Source organism: Entelurus aequoreus, linkage group LG08 (genome assembly GCF_033978785.1).
Source record: "Entelurus aequoreus isolate RoL-2023_Sb linkage group LG08, RoL_Eaeq_v1.1, whole genome shotgun sequence".
NCBI lineage: Eukaryota > Metazoa > Chordata > Actinopteri > Syngnathiformes > Syngnathidae > Entelurus > Entelurus aequoreus.
In genome coordinates, this window is record NC_084738.1 from 8,357,368 (window position 1) to 8,382,308 (window position 24,941).

A 24,941-nucleotide genomic window follows, 5' to 3' on the forward strand; every position below is an offset into this window, starting at 1 on the left:
GTGCACACTGTGGTCATACCAGCAGCACATTTGTCTCAAACCTGACATAACAATTTCAAGAGATTATTTTCTAATATATGTGATTTGGCCCACTTAGATATTGTTGTTGTTTTTTTTATCAGCTATGCACTATAGTATTTTATGCCTGGGTGGGGGTCCTGCTTTGGAAAGATTGTGTACCCCTTTCAGAGATCACATTTAGTTCCCCATAAAACATTCACATGTTGCATGAGATGAAGTGTTTATTAACTTTCTGTCCGTAAAATAAATACTTTTATTAGCAATTATGTAGTCCTGTAACATCATTTCATGATTAATATCCAAAAAATAACATTCAGTTTTTGCTTTTGTTTAATTATTGTGTACTATTGACTTTGTTTTGCTGAAATAATTGTTTGTAATAAAAGAGAATAAGGATATTAATTGATGAGTATTTTGAGATATGGGTTGTCTCTGGTTGTCAAGTTGCGGTCATAAATCTGAGTTACGAGCCTCTCCATCGCCACTTGGTGTAGTGATTGCCAGAATCAACCCTGGAAAATCCACCCCTTAACATCCGGTCTAACTCGCTAACATTAGCATATAGCTAGAGGTCGGCATAGTGTATAGGGCAGTGCTAAGAAGAAGAAGTAGATGATATTAATTGAATTAAAGACTTGACGAGGCAGTTGGAGCGTATCAGTCTGCACCATACTGAAGCAGGAGGAGTCATAACGCCAGCCAAAGACAATAAAATAATATCTGAACGGCAGACGTTTATCCATGAAAATATGGAAAAGTTGCTTATCGTGTGTTTGAAAGCGAAGCAGCTCGAAGGGCATGCCATAGAAGCCAGCTCTCCAAGGCAAATGCATTAATACATGATTTACTTTAAAAAAAACACTACTGTGGTTGTTTGTAGTCCATTCTATTATTGTGTTTTTCATACAATATTTGTTATCTAAACGTTTGTTTTTCCTTTTAAAAAGGCATGTTACATGTTAAAATTGTTGTTTTTTGGAGGGAGCCACGCATTTCAATTCATTTCAATGGGCGACACTGATTTGATACAGGTGTTTTGAGTTACGAGCTCGGTCATGAAAACAACTAAGCTCGTAAATTGAGGTACTACTGTAGTTTAAGTATTGTGGTGACATTTCTAAACAGCAAATTAGGGAATTAACAAAATGAAAATTTCACATCACGGGTATCTTGACCAAAATGATCACGGTTCTCATTATTATGGCGATATTCTTGAATGTGCTCAAAAAGTACTTATACACACAATGAACTCTTTTGACCAAGTTATTTTGTTCAAAACACTAAAATAAATACACTATTTTGAATGTTTTGTGCTTCTCATGCTTCACTGATAGTGTTTTAGTCAATGTGTTTTAATTTCTAAGCTTTTATTGTTTTAAATATTGATTTATACTGTAGCACGCTAAGATGCATTTATGAAAAGTGCGTAACAAATAAAATCTATTATTATTATTTACTAGCTTCTGGCGGGCTTTGTGGTGTTCTATTCTGTTCAGTAGTCCTTGAACGCACTTTAAAACAGTGTAGAACGATCACTCTGTTCTTAGAGATCACTTAGTAAATCTGTTGTCTTTTTATTGTCTTATTAGGTTACTGTGGTCTGCTTTTTGTACCTCAAACAAAATTTTAAAATAAAGGTGATAAGAGCCTTTGAGTCAGTCACCACTAAATGGTGAAATGCATTCCCTTATGAGCTAAGAACTGCCCCTTCTATTGACATTTTTAAAATCACATTTGTTTAGGTGTGCAGTCCTGCAATATTAAATGTAAAAACATTTTTATTATTTTATTATTAATTTTATTTTTTCATTTTGCCATGTTTGTGTTGTTGCATCATGCTGTATTGATTGATTGATTGAGATTTTTATTAGTAGGTTGCACAGTGAAGTACATATTCCGTACAATTGACCACTAAATGGTAACACCCGAATAAGTTTTTCAACTTGTTTAAGTCGGGGTCCACTTAAATTGATTCATGATACAGATATATACTATCATATATACTATCATCATAATACAGTCATCACACAAGATAATCACATTGAATTATTTACATTATTTACAATCAGGGGTGTGGAGGGGGGCGGGGGGGGAAGATATGGACATCAAGTAGTGGAGAGAGAGAGAGAGAGAGAGAGAGAGAGAGAGAGAGAGAGAGAGAGAGAGAGAGAGAGAGAGAGAGAGATCAGAAGGCATAAGAAAAAGTATCTGCATTTGATTGTTTACATTTGATTATTAGCAATCCGGGGAGGGTGTTAGTTTAGGGTTGTAGCTGCCTGGAGGTGAACTTTTATTGCGGTTTTGAAGGAGGATAGAGATGCCCTTTCTTTTATACCTGTTGGGAGCGCATTCCACATTGATGTGGCATAGAAAGAAAATTAGTTAAGACCTTTGTTAGTTCGGAATCTGGGTTTAACGTGGTTAGTGGAGCTCCCCCTGGTGTTGTGGTTATGGCGGTCATTTACGTTAAGGAAGTAGTTTGACATGTACTTCGGTATCAGGGAGGTGTAGCGGATTTTATAGACTAGGCTCAGTGCAAGTTGTTTAACTCTGTCCTCCTCCCTGAGCCAGCCCACTTTAGAGAAGTGGGTAGGAGTGAGGTGGGATCTGGGGTGGAGGTCTAGAAGTAACCTGACTAGCTTGTTCTGAGATGTTTGGAGTTTAGATTTGAGGGTTTTGGAAGTGCTGGGGTACCAGGAGGTGCATGCGTAATCGAAAAAGGGTTGAACGAGAGTTCCCGCCAGAATCCTCAAGGTGATTTTGTTGACCAGAGAGGAAATTCTGTAGAGAAAAATGCTTGCTTTGATTGTGCTATTTGTATTTTAGCCATGTGAAGCAGTTTGTGTGCTCTCTCTGTGAGAAGTGCTATATAAATAAAATTTACTTTACATACTTTAAAGCTTGTAGGTTCAATGTGCACAATTGAATCTCTTAGTTGCTCAGACAGTAATGTATGTATGTAAGTTTAGATTGGGGTATGTCGTTTCTGAATGGGGTAAGACGTTAACATCTATTGTTTTCGTGTTAGCATTTACGCTAGCGAGTTGGCGCCAGTCAGTCCGTGAGTTTATCAAAGTGCAGTTATCAATCACAATTTTTCAACAATATTCATTTAAAACGGTAACACTAACCCTTGGGAGTTTTGCCGCGGTAATCATTAATACCGTTTATTGTTACATCCCTCCTGTCAATTGCACTCACCATAAATAAATAGTAAAAAATACAGTTAATACATGTAATTGATACCCTAGTTAATACCAATGTTTTTAAGCGGTTGCTAATTAGACCACTGCGTTTATTTGCCTTTGTAGACCACACACCTGGTGACTGTAAGAGACTGTGAGGGTAATTGGAGCATTTACAATACGCGTTTACCCATGGCTGCTTCGCATCTGAAAGCATGGATGAAGCAACGTCATGATAAGTTTATACAGCAAACGAGTATAGAACTGTATAAAAATTAGGGATGTAACGCTTCGTTTTTAGAATAGTACGATTCGAAACGATCCAGTGTCAAACAGTGTGACTTTGAAATAAATACTGGATACTGGACCCTGCAGTCAGAGTTTCCTGTATTCCTTTTATTTCTTGTAAGGAAATGAGGTATGAATTAATTATGTATACAAACAAGCAAGTGAACAACAATTAATGGCCAATGCATTCACATCTTATTTTAATAAAGTGCAACCAACACTTTAGGTTGAATCAACAAGAGGAAACATGCTCTTATTTTCAACGTTCAAGAAAGTTTCAATTAGGGCTGCAACAACTAATCGATTAAATCGATTAAAATCGATTATTAAAATAGTTGCCGATTAATTTAGTCATCGATTCGTTGGATCTATGCTATGCGCATGCGCAGAGGGTTTTTGTTTTGTTTTGTTTTTTTGAATTAAAAAAAAATATATATATTTTTTTTTACTAAACCTTTATTTATAAACTGCAACATTTACAAACAGCTGAGAAACAATAATCAAAATAAGTATGGTGCCAGTATGCTGTTTTTTTTCAATAAAATACCGGATAGGATAGAAATGTAGTTTGTCTCTTTTATCCGATTATTAATCGATTAATCGACGTAATAATCGACAGATTAATCTATTATCATATTAATCGTTAGTTGCAGCCCTAGTTTCAATAAAAGCACAGTGACCAACATTTTAAAAGTAGACTTACCTGCACTTTTTTCTCTTGTTTTTCAACATAAAAAATATACAATATTTATAACAAAAACAAAGTGCGACCAACATATCTTCAGATTGAATTAGCAGTAGGTTTACCTGAGAAATTAAGTGCAACCAAATATTTTCCGAATAAATGAGCAGCGATTCGACCTCCTACTACAACAACTTTCCGCTACAGCACAATCGCAAAAGCCACAAATACAAACGCCCCAACCCAACAACATAAAGCAATAACAAGACACAACAGAAGTGACAGCGGACAGGTTTCAGCGACAGACCACAATGGGTGAGGCGTAAAGTTGAAAACGGTGCAATGAAACAAGTTGACCCCGTTTCCAGTCATAGATATATTTTTTTTACTTTTTCAATAATATGAATAATATACTACTGTATGTTCGTTGCACTTTTTTTAACCTTACGTTTTAGCTTGGTTTGTCCGCGCTTTTACTTCTGTTGTCCGTCGCGTCCTTTGTAGCTTAAAGTTGTGTTGCGGCTTCATATATTGTGTTGTGACGTTTGTATTTCTTGTGGCTTTTGCAATTGTGCTGTAACTGAGAGTTGTTGTGTTATTGCTTTATGATATTATCGTGTGGCGTTTGCATTTGTTGTGACCTTTCCCGGCCACCATATGCATCCGCCATTCTTGTTTTGATGCCTGATGGCATCGGGGAGACAGATTTGAGAGACGTTTTTAACGACCTTATCATTAACTTCATATAAAATCTGCCGTTCATAAATTCAATGTTTTCTTTTTTCTAGTATCAATAAAATCGATATGTTGCTTTTTAAAACAATGTTGGATGAATATATATCTTACGGAAGGCCAAGCGAGCAAAGATCGAAGTTGTTGAATCTTAGGAATATAAATTGATGTATCGATTAATCGTTACACACCTGATAAAACCTCAACAGTGCCTCTGCTGGTTGATGCCAAGTAGTGCACTCCATTCTGTCTCAATTGATTCAAAACACAATGGTGTGCACCACCTGATGGACCGATAGGAAACCTTCCACTTCCCCACTCACCTGCACTGCTTAGGGAGCTGCTGCTCTCCGAGTCAGACGGCATGGTGGACAGGACGCTGTAGGTGGAACCTGCAAGGGGATTGGAAACAAGCCGTTAAAGTCAACTCTCCTGTCACCAGGACGGAGCATCTTGGGTTTCATTCAGAAGCAAAAGGCCAGCAAGAACAACAACCAAGGCCAGCTGCAGGAATAATAAGGTGGGACTTTCCCCGCATCGGGATGACGGGGCCTGCGGGCTGACAGCGCAGTGTTGCTAATTATCGGTTGGGCAAGGAGGGGAAGCTTGAATAGCGACTGGCCAGGGCCCCGAAGAGGCCACATCCTTTTATCTCCTCTGACAAGCCCCCCCACCCCCTTCTCCCCAACAACAACTGAAAGCTCCTTCTTTTACAGCCTACTGTGACTCACAATTAACAGTAGGGAATAAAAACCGGGAGACAAGGGTGTCATCTTGTTAGAAAGTCAAGTCAGCTGGACCAATGGAAACACTATCTTCATTGTAGGACATTTAGGTGGCTAAAATAAAACATAGGGCAATCTATTTCCTACTCTCTCTAAAGCGGACTCTATAGTATGATGTAGGCTGTTTTTTCTTGACATATATCCAACAACAAAGCAGCTAGGTTATTTAAAGTAAACAAAAAAGAAGAATATTACATAAAGTGGTCTCTGCATTATTTATTGTTGTCTGTATGCAGCTACATTTCGGACACCCCTGATCTAGAAACAATGCAAGCCTGTTTTTCTTCATTTATGGTTGCAAATGTCCAAACTCTTGCCTGTTAAAGACACTATTGGCTTCATTCAGAATGGAACTTCCCACCACTCTACTTTCCCCCCCAAGTTGAGGACTGAAAGAAGGGTTATAAAAAAAATGGATGTGCCTCAGGAACGGCGACATCCCATGGATCAAGCTCTCTTTGTTCTCCCTCTTAGAGCTACAGTTTCCCATGACTGCTCGAGAGTCTCGGCCCGGGCAAGGTTCACTGTGTCACGTGTGCGCTACCTTCTGACAGTTTTTCGCTATGACTCCGGTGTCTCCTTTGGATTCGCCTCAAGCAGCAGACTTTGGAGCGAATGGTTCAAGGTGTAGCGCGCTTTCTTGGAGCTTATGTCATCTTTACTCCCAGGTACAAGATAAGAAACATTGCATTTGTTTGAACAAGTCAAAGTATTTCTCAATAGGAAACAATGGAAGTTTAATTAATCCATTTCAGGATCTACATATGTCCACATTAGGAGAATTTTGTAGGAGCAAACACCGTTTATTGTGTGACGATTAATCCATTAAATACATTTCTAAAAAAGCTTTGTAGCCATTCTGCGTTGCTTCGATTGATCGATTAATGAGTGTAACTAAAGAAAAATTATCAAAATCCGGACAGCGTCAAGTGCCCGGAACTTTAAATACATGGACATAGTTTCCGCAGGGCTGCTGCAATAGAGAGCAGTGGTGTATGGGGGCTGTGATTTGTGTGGCGGCGAACAGCGGAGAGGTTTTAAATGATAAAAGTTCACATGTGTTAAGAGTGTAATTTCAATTCTTATGCATTTATTTGAAAAGAAAAGAAAGGTTATGGCGAGCAGAAAAATCTTGGTTTAAGTTAATTTCCCCGAAATAGGCATTGAGGCTTTAAAGTGTGTTATATCCGATAACTCAATTAATCGAACACACAAAGCGACAGATTACTCGATTCCTAAATTGATCGATAGCTACAGCCCTAATTGAGTACAGTCATGCTTTGTGGCTGTGTGTTTTTGCAAGGCGGTGTTGGTTTACGCAAAAGCCTCTGTTTGCAAAGATAGGTGAAAGTGAAGAGCGCCTCCAGCCGTTGTTTTTCTAGGTTCCATTCTAGAGGCTAACCTTTCCTGTGATAAAATGGCAACCAAGGTAATCAAAAAGGTTAACCAACGAACGAGATTTCTCTACAGAATCTCCTCTCTGGTCAACAAAAGCACCTTGAGGATTCTGGCGGGAACTCTCGTTCAACCCTTTTTCGATTACGCATGCACCTCCTGGTACCCTAGCACCTCCAAAACCCTCAAATCTAAACTCCAAACATCTCAGAACAAGCTAGTCAGGTTACTTCTAGACCTCCACCCCAGATCCCACCTCACTCCTACCCACTTCTCTAAAGTGGGCTGGCTCAAGGTGGAGGACAGAGTTAAACAACTAGCACTGAGCCTAGTCTATAAAATCCGCTACACCTCCCTGATACCGAAGTACATGTCAAACTACTTCCTTAACGTAAATGACCGCCATAACCACAACACCAGGGGGAGCTCCACTAACCATGTTAAACCCAGATTCCAAACTAACAAAGGTCTTAACTCATTCTCTTTCTATGCCACATCAATGTGGAATGCACTCCCAACAGGTATAAAAGAAAGGGCATCTCTATCCTCCTTCAAAACCGCAATAAAAGTTCACCTCCAGGCAGCTACAACCCTAAACTAACACCCTCCCCGGATTGCTAACAATCAAATGTAAACAATCAAATGCAGATACTTTTTCTTATGCCTTCTGATCTCTCTCTCCCCCCCCTCTCTCTCTCTCTCTATGTCCACTACTTGATGTCCATATCCTACCACCCCCCCCCCCCCCTCCACACCCCTGATTGTAAATAATGTAAATAATTCATTGTGATTATCTTGTGTGATGACTGTATTATGATGATAGTATATATGATAGTATATATCTGTATCATGAATCAATTTAAGTGGACCCCGACTTAAACAAGTTGAAAAACGTATTCGGGTGTTACCATTTAGTGGTCAATTGTACGGAATATGTACTTCACTGTGCAACCTACTAATAAAAGTCTCAATCAATCAATTCTCCATTACATTCGCTTGTTTGTGAACAGGATTATGCAGAAACTACTCAACCAATTTGCACACAACTTTTTAGTGGGTTATGGATTAATGCAAACCCTACCTAATGATGGCGCAAATCCAGGAATTATTTTCAGATTCATTAACACTACTAGATAGTTCCTTTTAACACATTTTCCTAGTTTTCTTCTGTTATTCATGTCTAGATCTTACTAATACACTGGGGGTGATTTATTGCACATCTAAAAACAAATTTTGGAAAAATTCCTTCAGAAAAAACCCAAAATGTATCTATTGTTCGATATTGCTTGTAACTTGAAAGCTTTATGAACAAGGTTTCCAACAAAACAAAACAAAAAAACACCCGAAAGCTGTTGCTTTTTGCCTCTTAAAACCCCCTTTTTGTTGATGTAATTTTGCTTGTTTGTGGGCAGAATGATCAAAAACTACTGAATGGATATGTACAAAACCAGGGCTGCAGATATCGAGTATATCCGTAATCAAGTAATCTATCCATTAGTTTGTTCAATTAATCGGACAAAACACACTTTATAGCCTCAATGCGTATTTTAGGGAAAATGTTGACATAAAGATTTTTTTTGCTTGACGTAGGGCTGGGTGATAAAAACAATATCAATATACAGTATATCAAGATGGATACGTAATCGATTTCATTAAAAAATGTGTTCGATAAAACATTCGATACATATATTTTTCTTCTCTGTTGGAATAAACAGGTAGTTGCAAAGCAAGGTTGGTTGCATGAACGAAGGCACTCGCTCGTTGGTTACCAAGCAACGCAGGAAGTGATCACTGATCAGTGGGAGCGGCACGCTAATAGCCAATCAGGTAACAGTATCAACTATCGCTTTTGGTTGCGCCATCTTGTTGTCTCACGGTTGATTCTTTGCATTGAGTGAGAAGAGAAACTAAAAATCTGGAGCAAATAAATTGTGGATGAAACAGAAAAAATCCCCTTGACAGAATAGCAGTTTTTTTCGAATTTTTTAAAAACGGACCATAGTCAGACCAAGGCACTCGTAATCAGTAATACCAAACCACCTAGCCACCCTCGCCCTTCAGCACAGCTGGCACTAAACATGCATAAAATAGTTATTCTCAGGTTTCTCATGTTTACATTTTATTAAGCATTTTTACATATTCCTTATTTTTGAGCCTTCATTTAAAGAGGTTACTGTTAAGTGTTCAATATGATTTTAGAATTTCCTTTACATTGATTGAGTGTATTCCATGGCTGTGTTGACATTTCCTTTCCGCCTTGATAGGTGAAGGGATTATACTCAGACGAAGGTTGCATTTAAAATTAAAAAATGCATTATGATTTTTTCTCTAACTATTGATATTGACCGATATAAAACACTTACGTATATTGTGATACAGTTTTCAGTCATATCACAGAGCCTTAGTTTGACATAACTATAATTGTTTACTAATAAATGCACATTGTCAACATTAAAACCTTAGATTTACACTTCAAAAAAAAAAAATTAAAACCTACAATTAAAAAAATTAAACGCCACGCAGTTCACGGCACCTACACCGCTCACATGTGCGCTCTATTGCAGAAACAATGTCCGCATATATAAAGTTCTGAGCACGCCATGCAGTCTGGATTTTAGAGATTTTTATTAGTTACACTCATTATATGATAATCAAAGCAACAGAATATAAACTTAGGCTTTTTTCTACTCAAACTGATAACAGCCTGACACAAAACTGTAAATGTCAATGCAATTTCAGTTTGTTAGTATTACACGCTAGGATGTTTTTTTATGCAAAATAAAAACCCATAGAATTTTGGTGCAAATGCAGGACTTATTTTCACAGTTGCTAATACAAGTTAGTCCGTTTTTAGACATTTCCATTATTTCCCTGTGAAATATGTCTAAACTGACAGAAACACTGGAGGGGGTTTTGCACACATCCTAAAACAGGTTCTATAACAACTCCTTCAGAAAAACTGTAGAAAAACTCATCTACGGTTACTGTACAGGCAAGGTTTTTAACTCCAGCCGATGCTTTTTAGCTTCTACTTTTTTTACATACTGTGCATTTGCTTGTTTGTGAGCAGAATTATGCAAAACTATATATGCACAAATCATAAATTTTGATGTGATTCCAGTTTGTGAACATTAAAAGCTCGGGTATTTTTTGAGCTAAAAAAAAAATAAAAAAACTCACATATTTTATTTTTATTGTCTGCATTTTAATTTTGCTTTTATTTTCTTTCATTTCACTTTGTTGTCTGTGAAGCACTTTGAGTCTGCCTTGTGTATGAAAAGCGCTATACAAATAAAGTTGCCTTGCCTTGCCTTGCCTTGCCATAGTTTTGGTACAAATCCAGAAATTATTTTCACCTTTGTTAAACCTGCAAGATAGTCCCTTTTTAAACACATTTAGCGACATTTTCTGGTCTGATTGGACACTTTGAGACTAACATACAGTATAAGCATGTATTTCTCTTCTCAACGGGCAGCGGGTCTTTTTTTGTTTTGCTCATCATGTGTTTGCAAATTATGCAAATTAGACAATGATGCCATCTCTTCCCCCACTCAGTGATTGAATTACAAGTTCTCAAACATATTCCTTTCAAAAATACTGTCGAACAAATTGTCATGCGGCTACTATTAAATATAGTTTATAACATGAATCAAATACAGTCCAGATTTCTAGCCATAAAATCAACAAACGTTTGGTTTTTGCAACAATTTTTGCCTGTTGTTCATCTATGTAATAAAGTAGCCGTTTCCTCCTCGCAAACACTCCATGTGGCGCCCCAGTGAACCGTGACACACGCCCTCGTCATATGCTGCTTACTGTGCTAACACAAAGCAACAAAAGGTCCCTGCAGCCATGCCCTGCAGCACACAGTGGAATACATAATATAAGCTCTTCTGTTTATTTAAGGGAAAAAAGGCTTCCTGTGGGCAATAGTTAAATATACATTGATGGTGTTATTGTAGGTCAGCAGCAATGTGAATGACCTGCATCTATTATACTAGTGCTTATTGATTTTACAGATATGCATGTATTACTGTGCGCTACTGTTATCCTTCTTTTACTGGAGGAACCTGTCCGCCCGGTACTCAACGGCGGCTCTGCCCACTGACGGTGACGACTGCTCCAACGGGGCTCGCACGTTGGCGTACAAAGCTCTTTAAGTGTATCACCGCTGGGTTTTAGGTGTGCTGCCCGATTGTGAAATGCAGCGCAAAATTGGGGGAGAAGCCCAAACGAGCGACCGCAGCGAGCGCCAGTATTCCCATAAATAATACGAAGAGGATGAATGCATAATGAACACGTTGCCATCGGCTCGCTTTGGATGAGCGGGAAGAACTAAGGGATGGAAATATTGCTTTTGTTAAAGGATGCGAGGATCATGCATACATAAAAAATAGATATACAGATATTTAAGGCAATGCTGAAGAGTTTTGAGGTTTGGGGATCAAAATAACATGAACATTTTTAGAACGTTAATGGCCGGAAGGACTGAACTTCTTCCTTCTCTATTATTCCTATCTTGTGTATGTCAATGCAGCCTTCACAAGTACATAACGTCAATATAGAACCATGCTAGTCAAAGATCTTCTAAATGACAGGCGCTCTATGCTGCTTGTAGGACTCAACTGCAAAATCGGCAGTCAAAGATTGTTATGTATTTTCAAATAGCAGCTGCAAAAATGCAAGTCTTAGATTCTCTATGCTAGGAACGTTCAGCCATTTTTGAAGAACCTTCGGCAAAATGGCTGTTCAAAGATCCTTTATATCATCAGAATGCAATGCTGTTTTTACAAATCTTCTGTAAAAAAATATATGAGCCTGCCGTTTCAAGGACTACTTTGTCTATTTTAAATTTTTTTTAAAAAGGCTTCACTACACATCATGAAATAAAACTTTGCCAACTATTTGTCAGTCAGCTGGGAGCTGCAAGTGTGTTTTTGTGTTTCTTCAGCAAATACACTTACCGAGCATGATGTTGCGGTTATAATGCCAGTGTAATGTTAGCACCGTAGCTCACATAGCTATGCTAGCATTGCGAACATTCGTGTCCTCCGGTTTTGCTCCTAATATTATGTTGTTTTATGTGCTATAGTAGCACCTCAACTTATGAGTAAGAGTAATTTCAGATACGAGCTGGCTCTCTGCTTTTTGTTTTGCTTTAAGTTGCGTGCATAATTTGAGTTACGAGCATTTCCGCCGCCGTTGCAGTAGTTTTTGTCCATAGCTGTATTTTGAATTTTGTCCGTAATTACAGTGTATGGAGTTGAATGTATTTTCACCCTGCTGTCAATGTGCCTTTGCCTGCGAACAACAGATGAAAATTAGCTTGTACCGTTGCTATAGCTGTGCAAATATATGTATTGTATATTATCCTTATTAAATAAACAAACGGCACACAGAGATCGACACAATTCTGCCCTCCAACCACCAGAACTAAGAACGTGAATTAGGAGAACGACACCCGCAAAATCCGAAAAACTAAAAATGTTTTCCTATTTTGTAGAATACTTTGGAAAGTGGCGCGACCAGAACGCCGTCAGTCTGTACCACTCTGAAGCATCTTCCAAATAGTGGACATTAATCCATGAAAATATAGAGAAGTTGCCAAATAGTCTGCCTGACGTACTCACGTTCGTTCTTTTTTTCCTGACTCAACAAACTAGAGCATTAGCTTTGCTCACTGGGCAGACGTCTGTTGCTGTCAACTCTGACCTTTACGGTCCATCACTCAAAGAGGTTGGTATGCATTATAAACAACAATGTCTACGTTTTTATTGTTACATGACGAAGACAGTGTTGCCAGATCCGAGGGAAACAAGAAACCAGCTTTATGAATACACATCGGTTATAATAAGCGGATTTGGCAACACTGGACAGAGTAAGAGAAACCGCATAAATGCTGTCAAATATTTCATAAAACTACTCTAGTTGTTTGTAGTACATTCTATTGTATTGACTTTCAAACAGTACCTACTTCTAATCTAAAAGTTGTTTTTTCTTTTTAAAAAGGCATGATGTTGGTAAAAAAAAAAAGGTATGCTGTTTGGGTGGGGTTGGGGGACAGAGGCAAGCATGAATTAAATTGATTTCAATTCATTTCGATGGGCAATACGATTAAGGATAAAGACAAGCTCGGTCATGAAACGAATCGTATTCGTGAGTTGAGGTATCACTGTGTACGCGGCATCTACTACGCAGCCAATTAGCATTAAAGCTACAGAAGCTAAGGTACCATGAATTGATTAACGTGGACCTAAACAAGTTGAAAAACTTATTCGGGTGTTACCATTTAGTGGTCAATTGTACGGAATATGTACTGTACTGTGCAATCTACTAATAAAAGTCTCAATCAATCAATCAATCAATCAGGGCTTACTAAAGCTACGTTCACACTGTAGAGTAGAATGTGCAATTTGAATTTTTGGGACAAATACGATTTTGTTATGTAGTCCTTCACTTTACAAAAAAATGTGATGTCTAATGTGAATGCAATCTGACTTGCATGTATACATGACGTCAAACGTGTAAACAGTGTTTATGGGAGGAAACATGGCTGCAATTGTAGTAGGTCTCAGTCAGGGCGCGTTTGTGGCAATTTCAAGGATTTTGCATGTTGGCTTTTTCTCGTTTGTGGGACATTTCGACGTCTGCTGCGAAAAGCATGTGGGCGAGCAGTTGGAGACAGAAGTGGTGGAACATTGACATGAGTTCCTAAAATATTATTTTCGCCTATTTTATTTGTCAACTATTTATTTTGCAACCATCTAGTTTGAAGAATAATTATGACGTATTGGTCAGATGAATGCGACTCGATTGTCAGAGTCCAGTCGCATCGGATACATATCTGGGGCCGTACTTATCGAGCTTCTTAGAATTACTCCTAAGAAGTCTGCTAAGAGTTGACTTAAGAGTAAATAAATTCTTCGCTGAAAGCTGCACTTAAAAGTTAGTTATCAAGCGTCTTACTCACACTTTCAGCGAAGTGTAGGACTGAATCTTAAGTGTCACACTCAGAGCTGAATTACGACATTACTATGTGCCGTAAACGGAATTTTAGGTGACGTCATTTCTGTGTCCATAGAAATGACCAATCACGGAAGGGAATCCGTTGTCTAAGAATAAAGAAATATCTTGGAAATATTTAAGTGGACAATGGGAGTGTATATTTTGACAATAAACTACAAAATAATACAAAACAAACTAGTCCCCGCCGGCACTCACGCTACCGCTCCCTCTCTTCTATCGCCCACACACTCACTGACGTCACTCACCTCATGGCCACACACATACGCTACTGTCATAACATTTTCTTTCCAATTCATTAATTAGGCAACTAATTTGAAACTGGTGTGGGTGGCTCTATATATACTAGCCCACTGCAGACACATGCAGAAATCAACAAGGAATCGAAAAGTATTAAATCTGTGACAAAAATAATATCCGCTCTGTCTAAACGATACCGTTTGATCAGCTGCTCGTCATCAAAAAAAAAAAACATTGTTCCGTTCCCTGAACGTTCGCGCACGTCTCTCTCGCCTCAGTGCCATCCCCTGCTGGCAACTCCTAATCACTTAAGACACCTCTGAAGGTCTCTTAAATATCGTGGAGAGTAGGAGTGATTCTTAGACTTAAGAACGTTGATAAAAAAGCTTTTATTCTTAAGTTTGAGAGTAGGACTAAATTTCGCAAATTCTCAGGACTTAAGTGTAAAATGGCACTCTAAGAAGCTTGATAAGTACGGCCCCTGATTTATATCCACATACGAAGGAGGCCTGGGTCGGATTTGAAAAATGTTGAATTGCACTGTTGACATGAAAAAATCTAGTACAGGCCAAAAAAATCTAAATTGACCTGCAGTGTAAGAAAACAAAAACGCACTTTTAAACTGTCTGCATCAATATACTTCCAACACTTTTGTGGCACTTTACCTTTAAAAGGGACCTATTATGCAAAACCATCTTTTCTTACCTATTGGTACCCATACTTGCCAACCCTCCCGAATTTTCCGGGAGACTCCCGAATTTCAGTGCCTCTCCCGGTACAACCATTCTCCCGAATTTCTCCCTATTTCCACCCGTGCCGGCCCAGTCATATAACATCTACGGCTTTTGGAGCTCAGTGCACAACTGCACATATATGTCTCTGTTATCCATAGGTTTATCTATAATTTATAAAGTAGGCAGGCATGGCACGATGATGAAACCCAATGAAGAAAAGTGCTCTGTTTGTTTACTTTAACCAGCGCAAGTCACTACACTAACTTTTAGCCTCATTTGAAGTAAAAAGTGCCTTACTTTTAACTTTTATCAGTTGTGGCAATGTGCCTTCATCTGTGAAGAAGTCACTTGGAGTGTGTGCAGAGATTAGCCCTCCTTCAAATGCAGACCTTCACAAAAAATGGATTTTCTTAAGAAAAAAAAAACTATTTTTAATGGCGGGCTCGGTGACTACTATTTATGGCAATGGAGGAGACAATGAAGCGGAAAGTAAAAACAGTAAGTTAGAAAAGTGTGAATGATGCGTTAGCAATGTTAGCTCAAGATGTGTAGCTAGCTTAGCTTTCCACTGTGATAGAAGCATCAAAATTAAGAGTATGATTTTCCTAAAAACTACTTTTAATTGGATCAGTGCTTACTGTGTTGGTCAATGGACCAGTTAGTATTATAATCCGATGTCGCTCGTAGTGTGGTTTACTGCTGCCGGCTTGAGCTCCCATTGTTTACAAATGTTCAAAGCAGCAGCAGTGAAAGTATTAACATGATATAGAATTTAAAAAAACTTTTACTGTCAATATACACATGGATTTGTACAGGATTTAACATTGGAGAGATACAGACTCTGTATCATTACAGACCTGCAGCCTGGCGTCTGATTCCTTCTCGTCCGACCAAATAGTCTCCTTATCGCGCAGACAATAAAACACGGCGATCCCGTTGATCTCGCTATATCATCTGGGATGTTGTGTTGCGGTGAAAGTCACTCAAAACAGATGGATGTCCAAAGTGCACAGTAGGTTGCATTCCGTCACGTGACTTTTAAAAGGAAGTAAACAAAGTGGTGGGCCACCAAACCAACATGGCTACATTGTAGCAAACAAAGTGCGGACTATCTGAGTACGCAAGGGGCCTAGATCTTACCGCTAAAAGCAGATACAAGCAAAAAAATCAAACCATGCAATGGAATCTATCCCTATTTGTTATCTAATAAGATTTGTCGAGTGATCTCAAGGATTATCTGTCGGTCACGTTTTCAGATATGTCGAACTATCTGGTGCTCCAGATGTCATTCTACACAGCAAAACAGATGAAAACTTGGAAAAGCACGGAGGTCTACAACTTCTTTGTGTGTGTGGCTGGGTCAAGCAAATTGCTATCAATACTCCACCGGATAAATCATGTGTCGTTTTTTTGCTTGGCTAAGTTTGCATTTTTGTGATTTCACTTCACGTGTACAGCCGTGTTTGTTGTCTTGTTGGTGTTGCACGCACCGTTTACGAGTATGCGTGTTTTTCCTTGTCTTCATCAAAATATAACTATAGATCTCAACATTTTGAATGTGCTAAATGTTTTAATTTATGATTTCTACCTTTAGCTTAACTCTTTTAGGTTTTGCTCACACTTGATTATTTTATTTAGACTCGCCGAGTTGGTGGTTTACGAAACACTGGTAGCAAAAATGCATCTTAAGAGCTCCGAAGCACGATAAAATGCAGATATCAAGATAATACTTGAATGGGAAATACTAAACGTAAAAGTATATTACACAAACATTTAACGCAGGGATCACTGCAAACTTGTTGAATAGAGAAACTGGAAATTGTGATGTATCATGTTGTATGCATGCATGTTCGAAATAAACTCAAACTCAACACAACTCGTGCGTTCTTCGTCTCAATCTAAATCTTGCACTCTTCTTAATTACATCTCGAGGAACTCTGAAGCAACTGTCATCCTTTTTGCATTTTGAACGGTTCCAACCAGTGGTGTGCCGTCAGGGCCAGCAAGGCCTTCTCTGCTGGCCTAACATAAACCAAGAACATAATTTAATGAAAGTTCATTTTATTTTTAACTTACTTTCCATAAATATATAATATTATTCATCATATTCTCTTCATGTCATATTAGGCTCCAGTGTTGCTTGTTTTTTCATTAGTGCTTTTATCAGAATTCAGCTAACTTGTTGCCAGCGCTGCCTGAATTTTGCCGGAGGCCTTCTGAACTAACATTAGCTGTGCAGTGTAAACAAACAATTGATAAGACAGTTGCAATAGCCAATCAGATCACGAGTAGCCCATCTAGGTGGCCTTACAATAAACGTTACAATCACAAATTGTGATTTGCGAAAGGAGGAAGTGGCACCAGAGCAGAGAATTTTTCATTTAATTTAATCTTAACCCACAAAGAAGGGCTGAAAAAGGATATTTAAAGAGAAACTAGATCTTGTGAGACGAGCTTGGCCGACCACGGAAGCCAGCTAAGCTACTTGAATCAACCGACTACCACTGGCTTATACGGCGTCGGATGGGTGCTACAACTTGTGAGGTCAAATATTGTATTCCTTTATATTTTTCACGTTTTTTACAATTATTTTAATTTTGACAGTACCACGTAAGATATGTTTGATGCGGGTTTATTTATTTTTAAATGCGCTGCAAAATAGCCTGTTTAGTACACTGTTGAGGTGATTCAACGCCATTTTCTGTATAGTATTTTTCAAGCCGTGGTCTCGTGGTGACAGAAATGATGGTATTTTGAGAGGTATTTATTGACGTCGGACATCACTGAAGGCCGAGGTGGGAAACGCACGGCTCGCCACTGGTTCCAACAGCCTAAAACAACGCAAGCATAGGGCATTTTTCTTCGAGAAAGGCAAAACGCCGCCCGGAACGCTATATCAGAAACCCGTGGCTCTCGAGCCGCATGCGGCTCTTTAGCACCACCCTAGTGGCTCCTTGGAGTTTTTCAAAAATGGAAAAAGATGGGGGAAAAAATTATTTGTTATTTAATCATGTTTCTGTAGAAGGACAAACATAACACAAACCTTCCTAATTGTTAGAAAGCCCACTGTTTAATATGTTTGCGTTTATGCTTCACTGATGACAGTATTCGGCCAGCGCCGTTTCGTCCTACTAATTTTGGTGGTCCTTGAACTCACCGTAGTTTGTTTACATGTACAACTTTCTCCGACGCTGCCACAGAAAAACGTGTTTTATGCCACTCCTTCTTTGTCTCATTTTGTCCACCAAACGTTTTATGCTGTGCGTGAATGCACAAAGGTGAACTTTGTTGATGTTGTTGACTTGTCGGGAGTGCTAATAATCCATGCTAACATGCTATTTGGGCTAGCTGTGCATCATTATGCCTCGTTTGTAGGTATATTCCAGTTCATTTAATTTCCTTTACTTATGTCCTCCGTGTATTTCATTGATATTTGCATGTCTCATGACAGATTATCTATATGTAATATTAGCTGCATGTTGTTCCAGACCACAGCAAACGTTACCCAGCTTGGAAAGATTGTAATAAATCCATTAGAAGAAGACTGCCTGTCCTTTCCTTTAACTTTGACACACACATCTATACTTTTTGACAGTTTTAAGCCAGTAGTTTCCAGGAGTTATCTCACCCTCTGAGACACTTACTTAATGTGTTGCCTTCATTATAACACTTACATAAGGCTTTTAACTTTTTGCGGCTCCAAACAGGTTTTGTTTGTTTGTTTTTTGGTCCATTTGGTCTCTTTCAACATGTTGGGTTGCGGACTCCTGCGCCAGATGAATACAATCTATAAAAGCAAGAAAGCTAAAAAAAACTACAAAACATTTCTGCCGAGTGCCGTCAAGTGCTGACTCAGCGTGAGGGGGCGTGGTGAGGAAGGGTTCATTTGCATCAAACAACTCTGCCTCTCAAAACCTCTCGTTTTCCAAGGGAGCAAAAATAGGTCCGTGAAACAAACACGATGCAAATTTTTCACCAAAGAACCATCATTACATGTTACGTAGACCAAAATGAAGTGTTCTAAAAATGGAACAAAAATCACAATATGGCCCCTTTAAAGTGCTGCAACATTGTATATAACATCTTTAAAAGTTATGTAGCTAAATAACCACAACCTTAAAAACACTCTCTACATGACACCCCGCCCCCCTCCTTGCACTCACTGTGACCCTTTGACCTTACAAAGAACTTCAGGCCAGCTTTGCATTGATTTAGTTAATGGTTAGATTGCTTTTTTGGATCCATTAAAAAACAGGCAAGCTGGGCATTTGGTGGCTTTTAGTGGCACTTTGTCACATGACTGTAATACCATAACATGTCCCAAACCGTCCAGGCAGATGGACGCCCCCCCTCAAAGAAAAAAGTGCTGGCTTAGTAGCAGGATAACATTTATGTCCATGTGGCTTTTTATAAATAAAGTTTCATTCGAAATACGTCAAAGTTATTGTTTACTAACGTAGAGCAGTGTTTTCCAATCACTAGTGTGTCGTGAGAAACAGTCTGGTGTGCCGTGGGAGATTATCTAATTTCACCTATGTGGGTTAAAAATATTTTTTGCAAACCAGTAATTATAGTCCGCAAATTATGCGTTGTTGTTGAGTGTCGGTGCTGTCTAGAGCTTTGCAGAGTAACTGTGTAATACTCTTCCATATCAGTGGGTGGCAGCCGGTAGCTAATTGCTTTGTAGATGTCAGAAACAGCAGGAGACAGAGTGAAGGTAAAAAAGTGTCTAATGCTTACACCAAAAATAAACAAAAGGTGAGTGCCCCTAAGAAAAGGCATTGACGCTTAGGGAAGGCTATGCAGAATGAAACTAAAACTGAACTGGCTACAAAGTAAACAAAAACAGAATGCTGGACGACAGCAAAGACTTACTGTGGAGCAAAGACGGCGTCCACAATGTACATCCGAACATGACGTGACAATCAACAATGTCCCCCGCAAAGAAGGATAAAAACAACTGAAATATTCTTGATTGCTAAAACAAAGCAGATGTGGGAAATATCACTCAAAAGGAAGACATGACACTGCTACAGGAAAATACCAAAAAAGGAGAAAAAGCCACTAAAATAGGAGCGCAAGACAAGAACTAAAACACTACGCGCAGGAAAACAGCAAACAACTCAAAATAAATCACCGAGTGATGTGACAGGTCGTGACAGTACACCTACTTTGAGACAAGAGCTATATTGATCCATGGTTGGTTATGGTTTAAAGCAGGGGTGTCAAACTCATAGCGGGCAGCACGGCGAAACAGGGGTTAGTGCATGTGCCTCACAATACGAGGGTCCTGAGTTCAATCCCGGGCTCGGGATCTTTCTGCGTGGAGTTTGCATGTTCTCCCCGTGACTGCGTGGGTTCCCTCCGGGTACTCCGGCTTCCTCCCACCTCCAAAGACATGCACCTGGGGATAGGTCGGTTGGCAACACTAAATTGGCCCTAGTGTGTGAATGTTGTCTGTCTATCTGTGTTGGCCCTGCGATGAGGTGGCGACTTGTCCAGGGTTTACCCCGCCTTCCGCCCGAATGCAGCTGAGATAGGCTCCAGCACCCCCCGCAACCTCGTCAGGGACAAGCGGTAGAAAACGGATGGATGGATCGGTGTCAAACTCATTTTAGCTCAGGGGCCGCTTGGAGGAAAACATTTTCTCACCCCTCACTTCTCCCCAGTGTTTACGTGTTTCTCACCTTTTTCTGCCGGAAGTTGGCAGACCCGTCAGCGATCCTGTTCTGTCTCCCTGTACTGTTTGTCTGATCTTGAATGGGATTGTGCTGAAAATCTTCATTTTAGGGACGGCGTGGCGAAGTTGGTAGAGTGGCCGTGCCAGCAATCGGAGGGTTGCTGGTTACTGGGGTTCAATCCCCACCTTCTACCATCCTAGTCACGTCCGTTGTGTCCTTGGGCAAGACACTTCACCCTTGCTCCTGATGGCTGCTGGTTAGCGCCTTGCATGGCAGCTCCCGCCATCAGTGTGTGAATGTGTGTGTGAATGGGTGAATGTGGAAATACTGTCAAAGCGCTTTGAGTACCTTGAAGGTAGAAAAGCGCTATACAAGTATAACCCATTTATTATCATTATTTTCCCTCGGGGGTTATTAACGTATTTCTGATTCTGAACAGCAGTTTATTTCGTTCCAAAAGAAAAAAGAAGGTAATTTTTAAACTTGGCAATCTCATCACACGGGCCGGATAAAACCTGTTCGGCCCGCGGGCCGTACATTTGACACCATTGGTGTCAAACGTACCATGAATTGATTTACGTGGACTTAAACAAGTTGAAAAACGTATTCGGGTGTTACCATTTAGTGATCGATTGTACGGAATATGTACTGTACTGTGCAATCTACTAATAAAAGTGTCAATCAATCAAAAAAAGGTTTAAAGTCATATCCAACTAGGGCTGCAACAACTAATCGATTAAATCGATTATAAAAATAGTTGGCGATTAATTTAGTCATCGATTTGTTGGATCTATGCTATGCGCATGCGCTGAGGCTACTTTTTTTTTATAAACCTTTATTTATAAACTGCGACATTTACAAACAGCTGAGAAACAATAATCAAAATAAGTATGGTGCCAGTATGCTGGGTTTTTTTTTCAAAAAAATACTGGAAAGGATAGAAATGTAGTTTGTCTCTTTTATCCGATTATTAATCGATTAATCGAAGTAATAATCGACAGATCAAATTAGTTGTTAGTTGCAGCCCTATATCCAACAATTGCGACAACGACTTTTTACGATCGATTTTTTTTTTAATGATTTCTGCTAGTGGTGAAAAAAAATGTGCCTCGGTTAAAAAAAAAAAGGTTGAAAAACACTGACGTAGAGACTTAACTTTAATTTCCCCCCTAAAACAAGTTTTCGTCTTACCGGTGCTGTGGTCCACGGGCCCCGAGGTACCGGTGAGCAGCACCGACCGCAGGTGAGGGTTCGTCTCCTCCAGGGCCGAGCAGAACTCCGCGAAGTGGTCCCGGTCCTTCCGGAGCAGGATCTGCACCAGGAGCTCCACTTTCTCCGCGTTGGGGGACGAGGATCCACCGCTACTGCCGCCATCATCGCCACTGCGGGCGGCTAGTTCGTGACGCTCGGCCAGGCTGAGGGTGCCATCCCGGGACAGGACCTCCACAAGCCGCTCGGCGTCCGTGACGGACTCGGCCAGGTTCTGCTGACACTTCTCCAGCAACTCCCTGTGCCGCGGCTCCATGGCGGCGGCGGCGTCGAGCCCTCACCCTCACCCTCCTTTACTCGGCTAAACTTGTTTACCAGCGAGAGACTTTCCGAGCTCTTCAGGCTACAGTCGCCCCGGTTCGGTTGTCAAGCCGAGCCGCGCGGTAGGTAGGTAGACGACGGGGAAGCCATGTTTGCTGCTGCCCGACATGACAACACATTTTTCCCCCACGAACCGCTCCGTCCGTCCCCGGTGTTGGTGGTTTTTTTTTGGGGGGGAGACGTCCTAAAGCACCGGTGTCGTCTTAAAACTACACGAAGGTTCCGAAGTGGGCTGCGGTTGTCGGCACATGTTTAAAAGTGCAAGAAAAAGTCTTTAAAAGTGTCTCCGCCAGAGAGACATAAAGCTCGTGTTTTTTTTTGTGTGTGTGTGTTTTTTTTTAGGGTAGAAGTGGGCGGGGCTTATTGTTTGGACGCACCTGGCTCCCCGCAGACGAGCTAGAAAAACAACACATAGAGAGGATCTAGTTCAGTGGTTCTTAAAGGCCTACTGAAATGAATTTTTTTTAATTTAAACGGGGATAGCAGATCCATTCTATGTGTCATACTTGATCATTTCGCGATATTGCCATATTTTTGCTGAAAGGATTTAGTAGAGAACAACGACGATAAAGTTTGCAACTTTTGGTCGCTGATAAAAAAAAAGCCTTGCCTATACCGGAAGTAGCGTGACGTCACAGGAGGAAGGACTCCTCACATTTTTCCATTGTTTACACCAGCAGCGAGAGCGATTCGGACCGAGAAAGCGACGATTACCCCATTAATTTGAGCGAGGCCGAAAGATTCGTGGATGAGGAACGTGAGAGTGAAGGACTAGAGTGCAGTGCAGGACGCATCTTTTTTCGCTCTGACCGTAACTTAGGTACAAGCTGGCTCATTGGATTCCACACTCTGTCATTTTTCTATTGTGGATCACGGATTTGTATTTTAAACCACCTCGGATACTATATCCTCTTGAAAATGAGAGTCGAGAACGCGAAATGGACATTCACAGTGACTTTTATCTCCACGACAATACATCGGCGAAGCACTTTAGCTACGGAGCTAACGTGATAGCATCGTGCTTAAATGCAGATAGAAACAAAAGAAATAAGCCCCTGACTGGAAGGATAGACAGAAGATCAACAATACTACCAAACTTTGGACCTGTAACTACACGGTTAATGCTGTACCGCCTGGTGAAGCCTATAGCAATGCTGTTGCTAACGACGCCATTGAAGCTAACTTAGCTGCGGGACCTCGACAGAGCTATGCTAAAAACATTAGCTATCCACCTATGCCAGCCCTCATCTGCTCATCAACGCCCGTGCTCACCTGCGTTCCAGCGATCGACGGCGCGACGAAGGACTTCACCCGATCATCGATGCGGTTGGCGGCTAGCGTGGGATAGCGCGTCTGCTATCCAACTCAAAGTCCTCCTGGTTGTGTTGCTGCAGCCAGCCGCTAATACACCGATCCCACCTGGGTTTCAGTCGGCCTTTAACCTTGTTGGAGGTACCGAACCCCACCAGTTTCATCTGCGCATTCACCGAACCCTTCTTTAGTGAAAAAAATTAATAAAATTATTTAATTTGATCTTAATTTATAAATATTAATCATGAAATTATGTTATTATTTTAAAGAAATACTAATAAAGATATATTTTACAAACAGAAAGTTAAAAGGAATGTACACATGATCCCATGTTTACATCTCATTGTGCAACATGTGAATGTTTTAGTGGGAACTAAAAATGTGATATCTGAAAGGGATAGATATTATTTCCAAACCTAAACCCTAACCCTTCATTAGTGAAAAATACAATGGGTTTTTTCAAATTCAAGACAAATTTACATGTTTTAGGTAACACATTAGTATGGGGAACATATTTTAAGTAACAAAGACTTAATTTAGAGTTATTTGGTTAGGGTTAGGGTTAGAGGGTTAGGGCCAGGGTTAGAGGGTTAGGGTTATAATAAGGCAGTGGTTCTTAACCTGGGTTCGATCAAACCCTAAGGGTTCGGTGAGTCGGGCGGAGGTCAAGACACACCCGACTCATCGTGTAAATAAAAACTTCTCCCTATTGGCGTATTGCGGATACGGCAACAGCAGAAGTCACACTGATTTGCAGGTGTGTAATTTGTAGTGAGTTTATGCACTGTGTTGGTTTTGTTCTTTGAACAAGGTGATGTTCATGCACGGGTAATTTTATGCACTAGTAAAAAAACATGGTAACACTTTAGTATGGGCAACATATTCACCATCAACTAGTTGCTTATTAACATGCAAATTAGTAACATATTGGCTCTTAACTAGTCATTATTAAGTACTTATTAATGCCTTATTCGGCATGGCCTTATTATAACCCTAACCCTCAAACCCTGGCCCTAACCCTAACCAAATAACTCTAAATTAAGTCTTTGTTACTTAGAATATGTTCCCCTAGTGTCCAAAAAACTCTAAATTAAGTCTTTGTTACTTAGAATATGTTCCCCATACTAAAGTGTTACCAAAAACATATTCTTTGTCTTGAATTTGAAAAAAAAAACATTTTATTTGTCACTAAAGAAGGGTTCGGTGAATGCGCATATGAAACTGGTGGGGTTCGGTACCTCCATCAAGGTTAAGAACCATGCCGAATAAGGCAT

General features: G+C 39.9%; 1 protein-coding gene across 3 annotated transcripts in view; it reads right to left on the reverse strand.

The window, feature by feature from the left end:
* The window catches only part of LOC133655362 (disks large homolog 5-like), a 114,457-nt gene extending 91,772 nt beyond the window's left edge, over positions 1–22,685 (reverse strand). For all 3 annotated transcript variants that reach the window (XM_062055442.1, XM_062055443.1, XM_062055441.1), the window contains exons 1-2: positions 21,958–22,685; positions 5,232–5,300 (exon numbers count right to left, since the gene is read on the reverse strand). In XM_062055442.1, the coding sequence (XP_061911426.1) occupies positions 5,232–5,300; positions 21,958–22,291 (403 nt within the window). In that variant the 5' untranslated portion in view covers positions 22,292–22,685. The remainder of the gene's footprint in view (positions 1–5,231; positions 5,301–21,957) is intronic.
* Between the last annotated feature and the right edge of the window lie 2,256 nt (positions 22,686–24,941).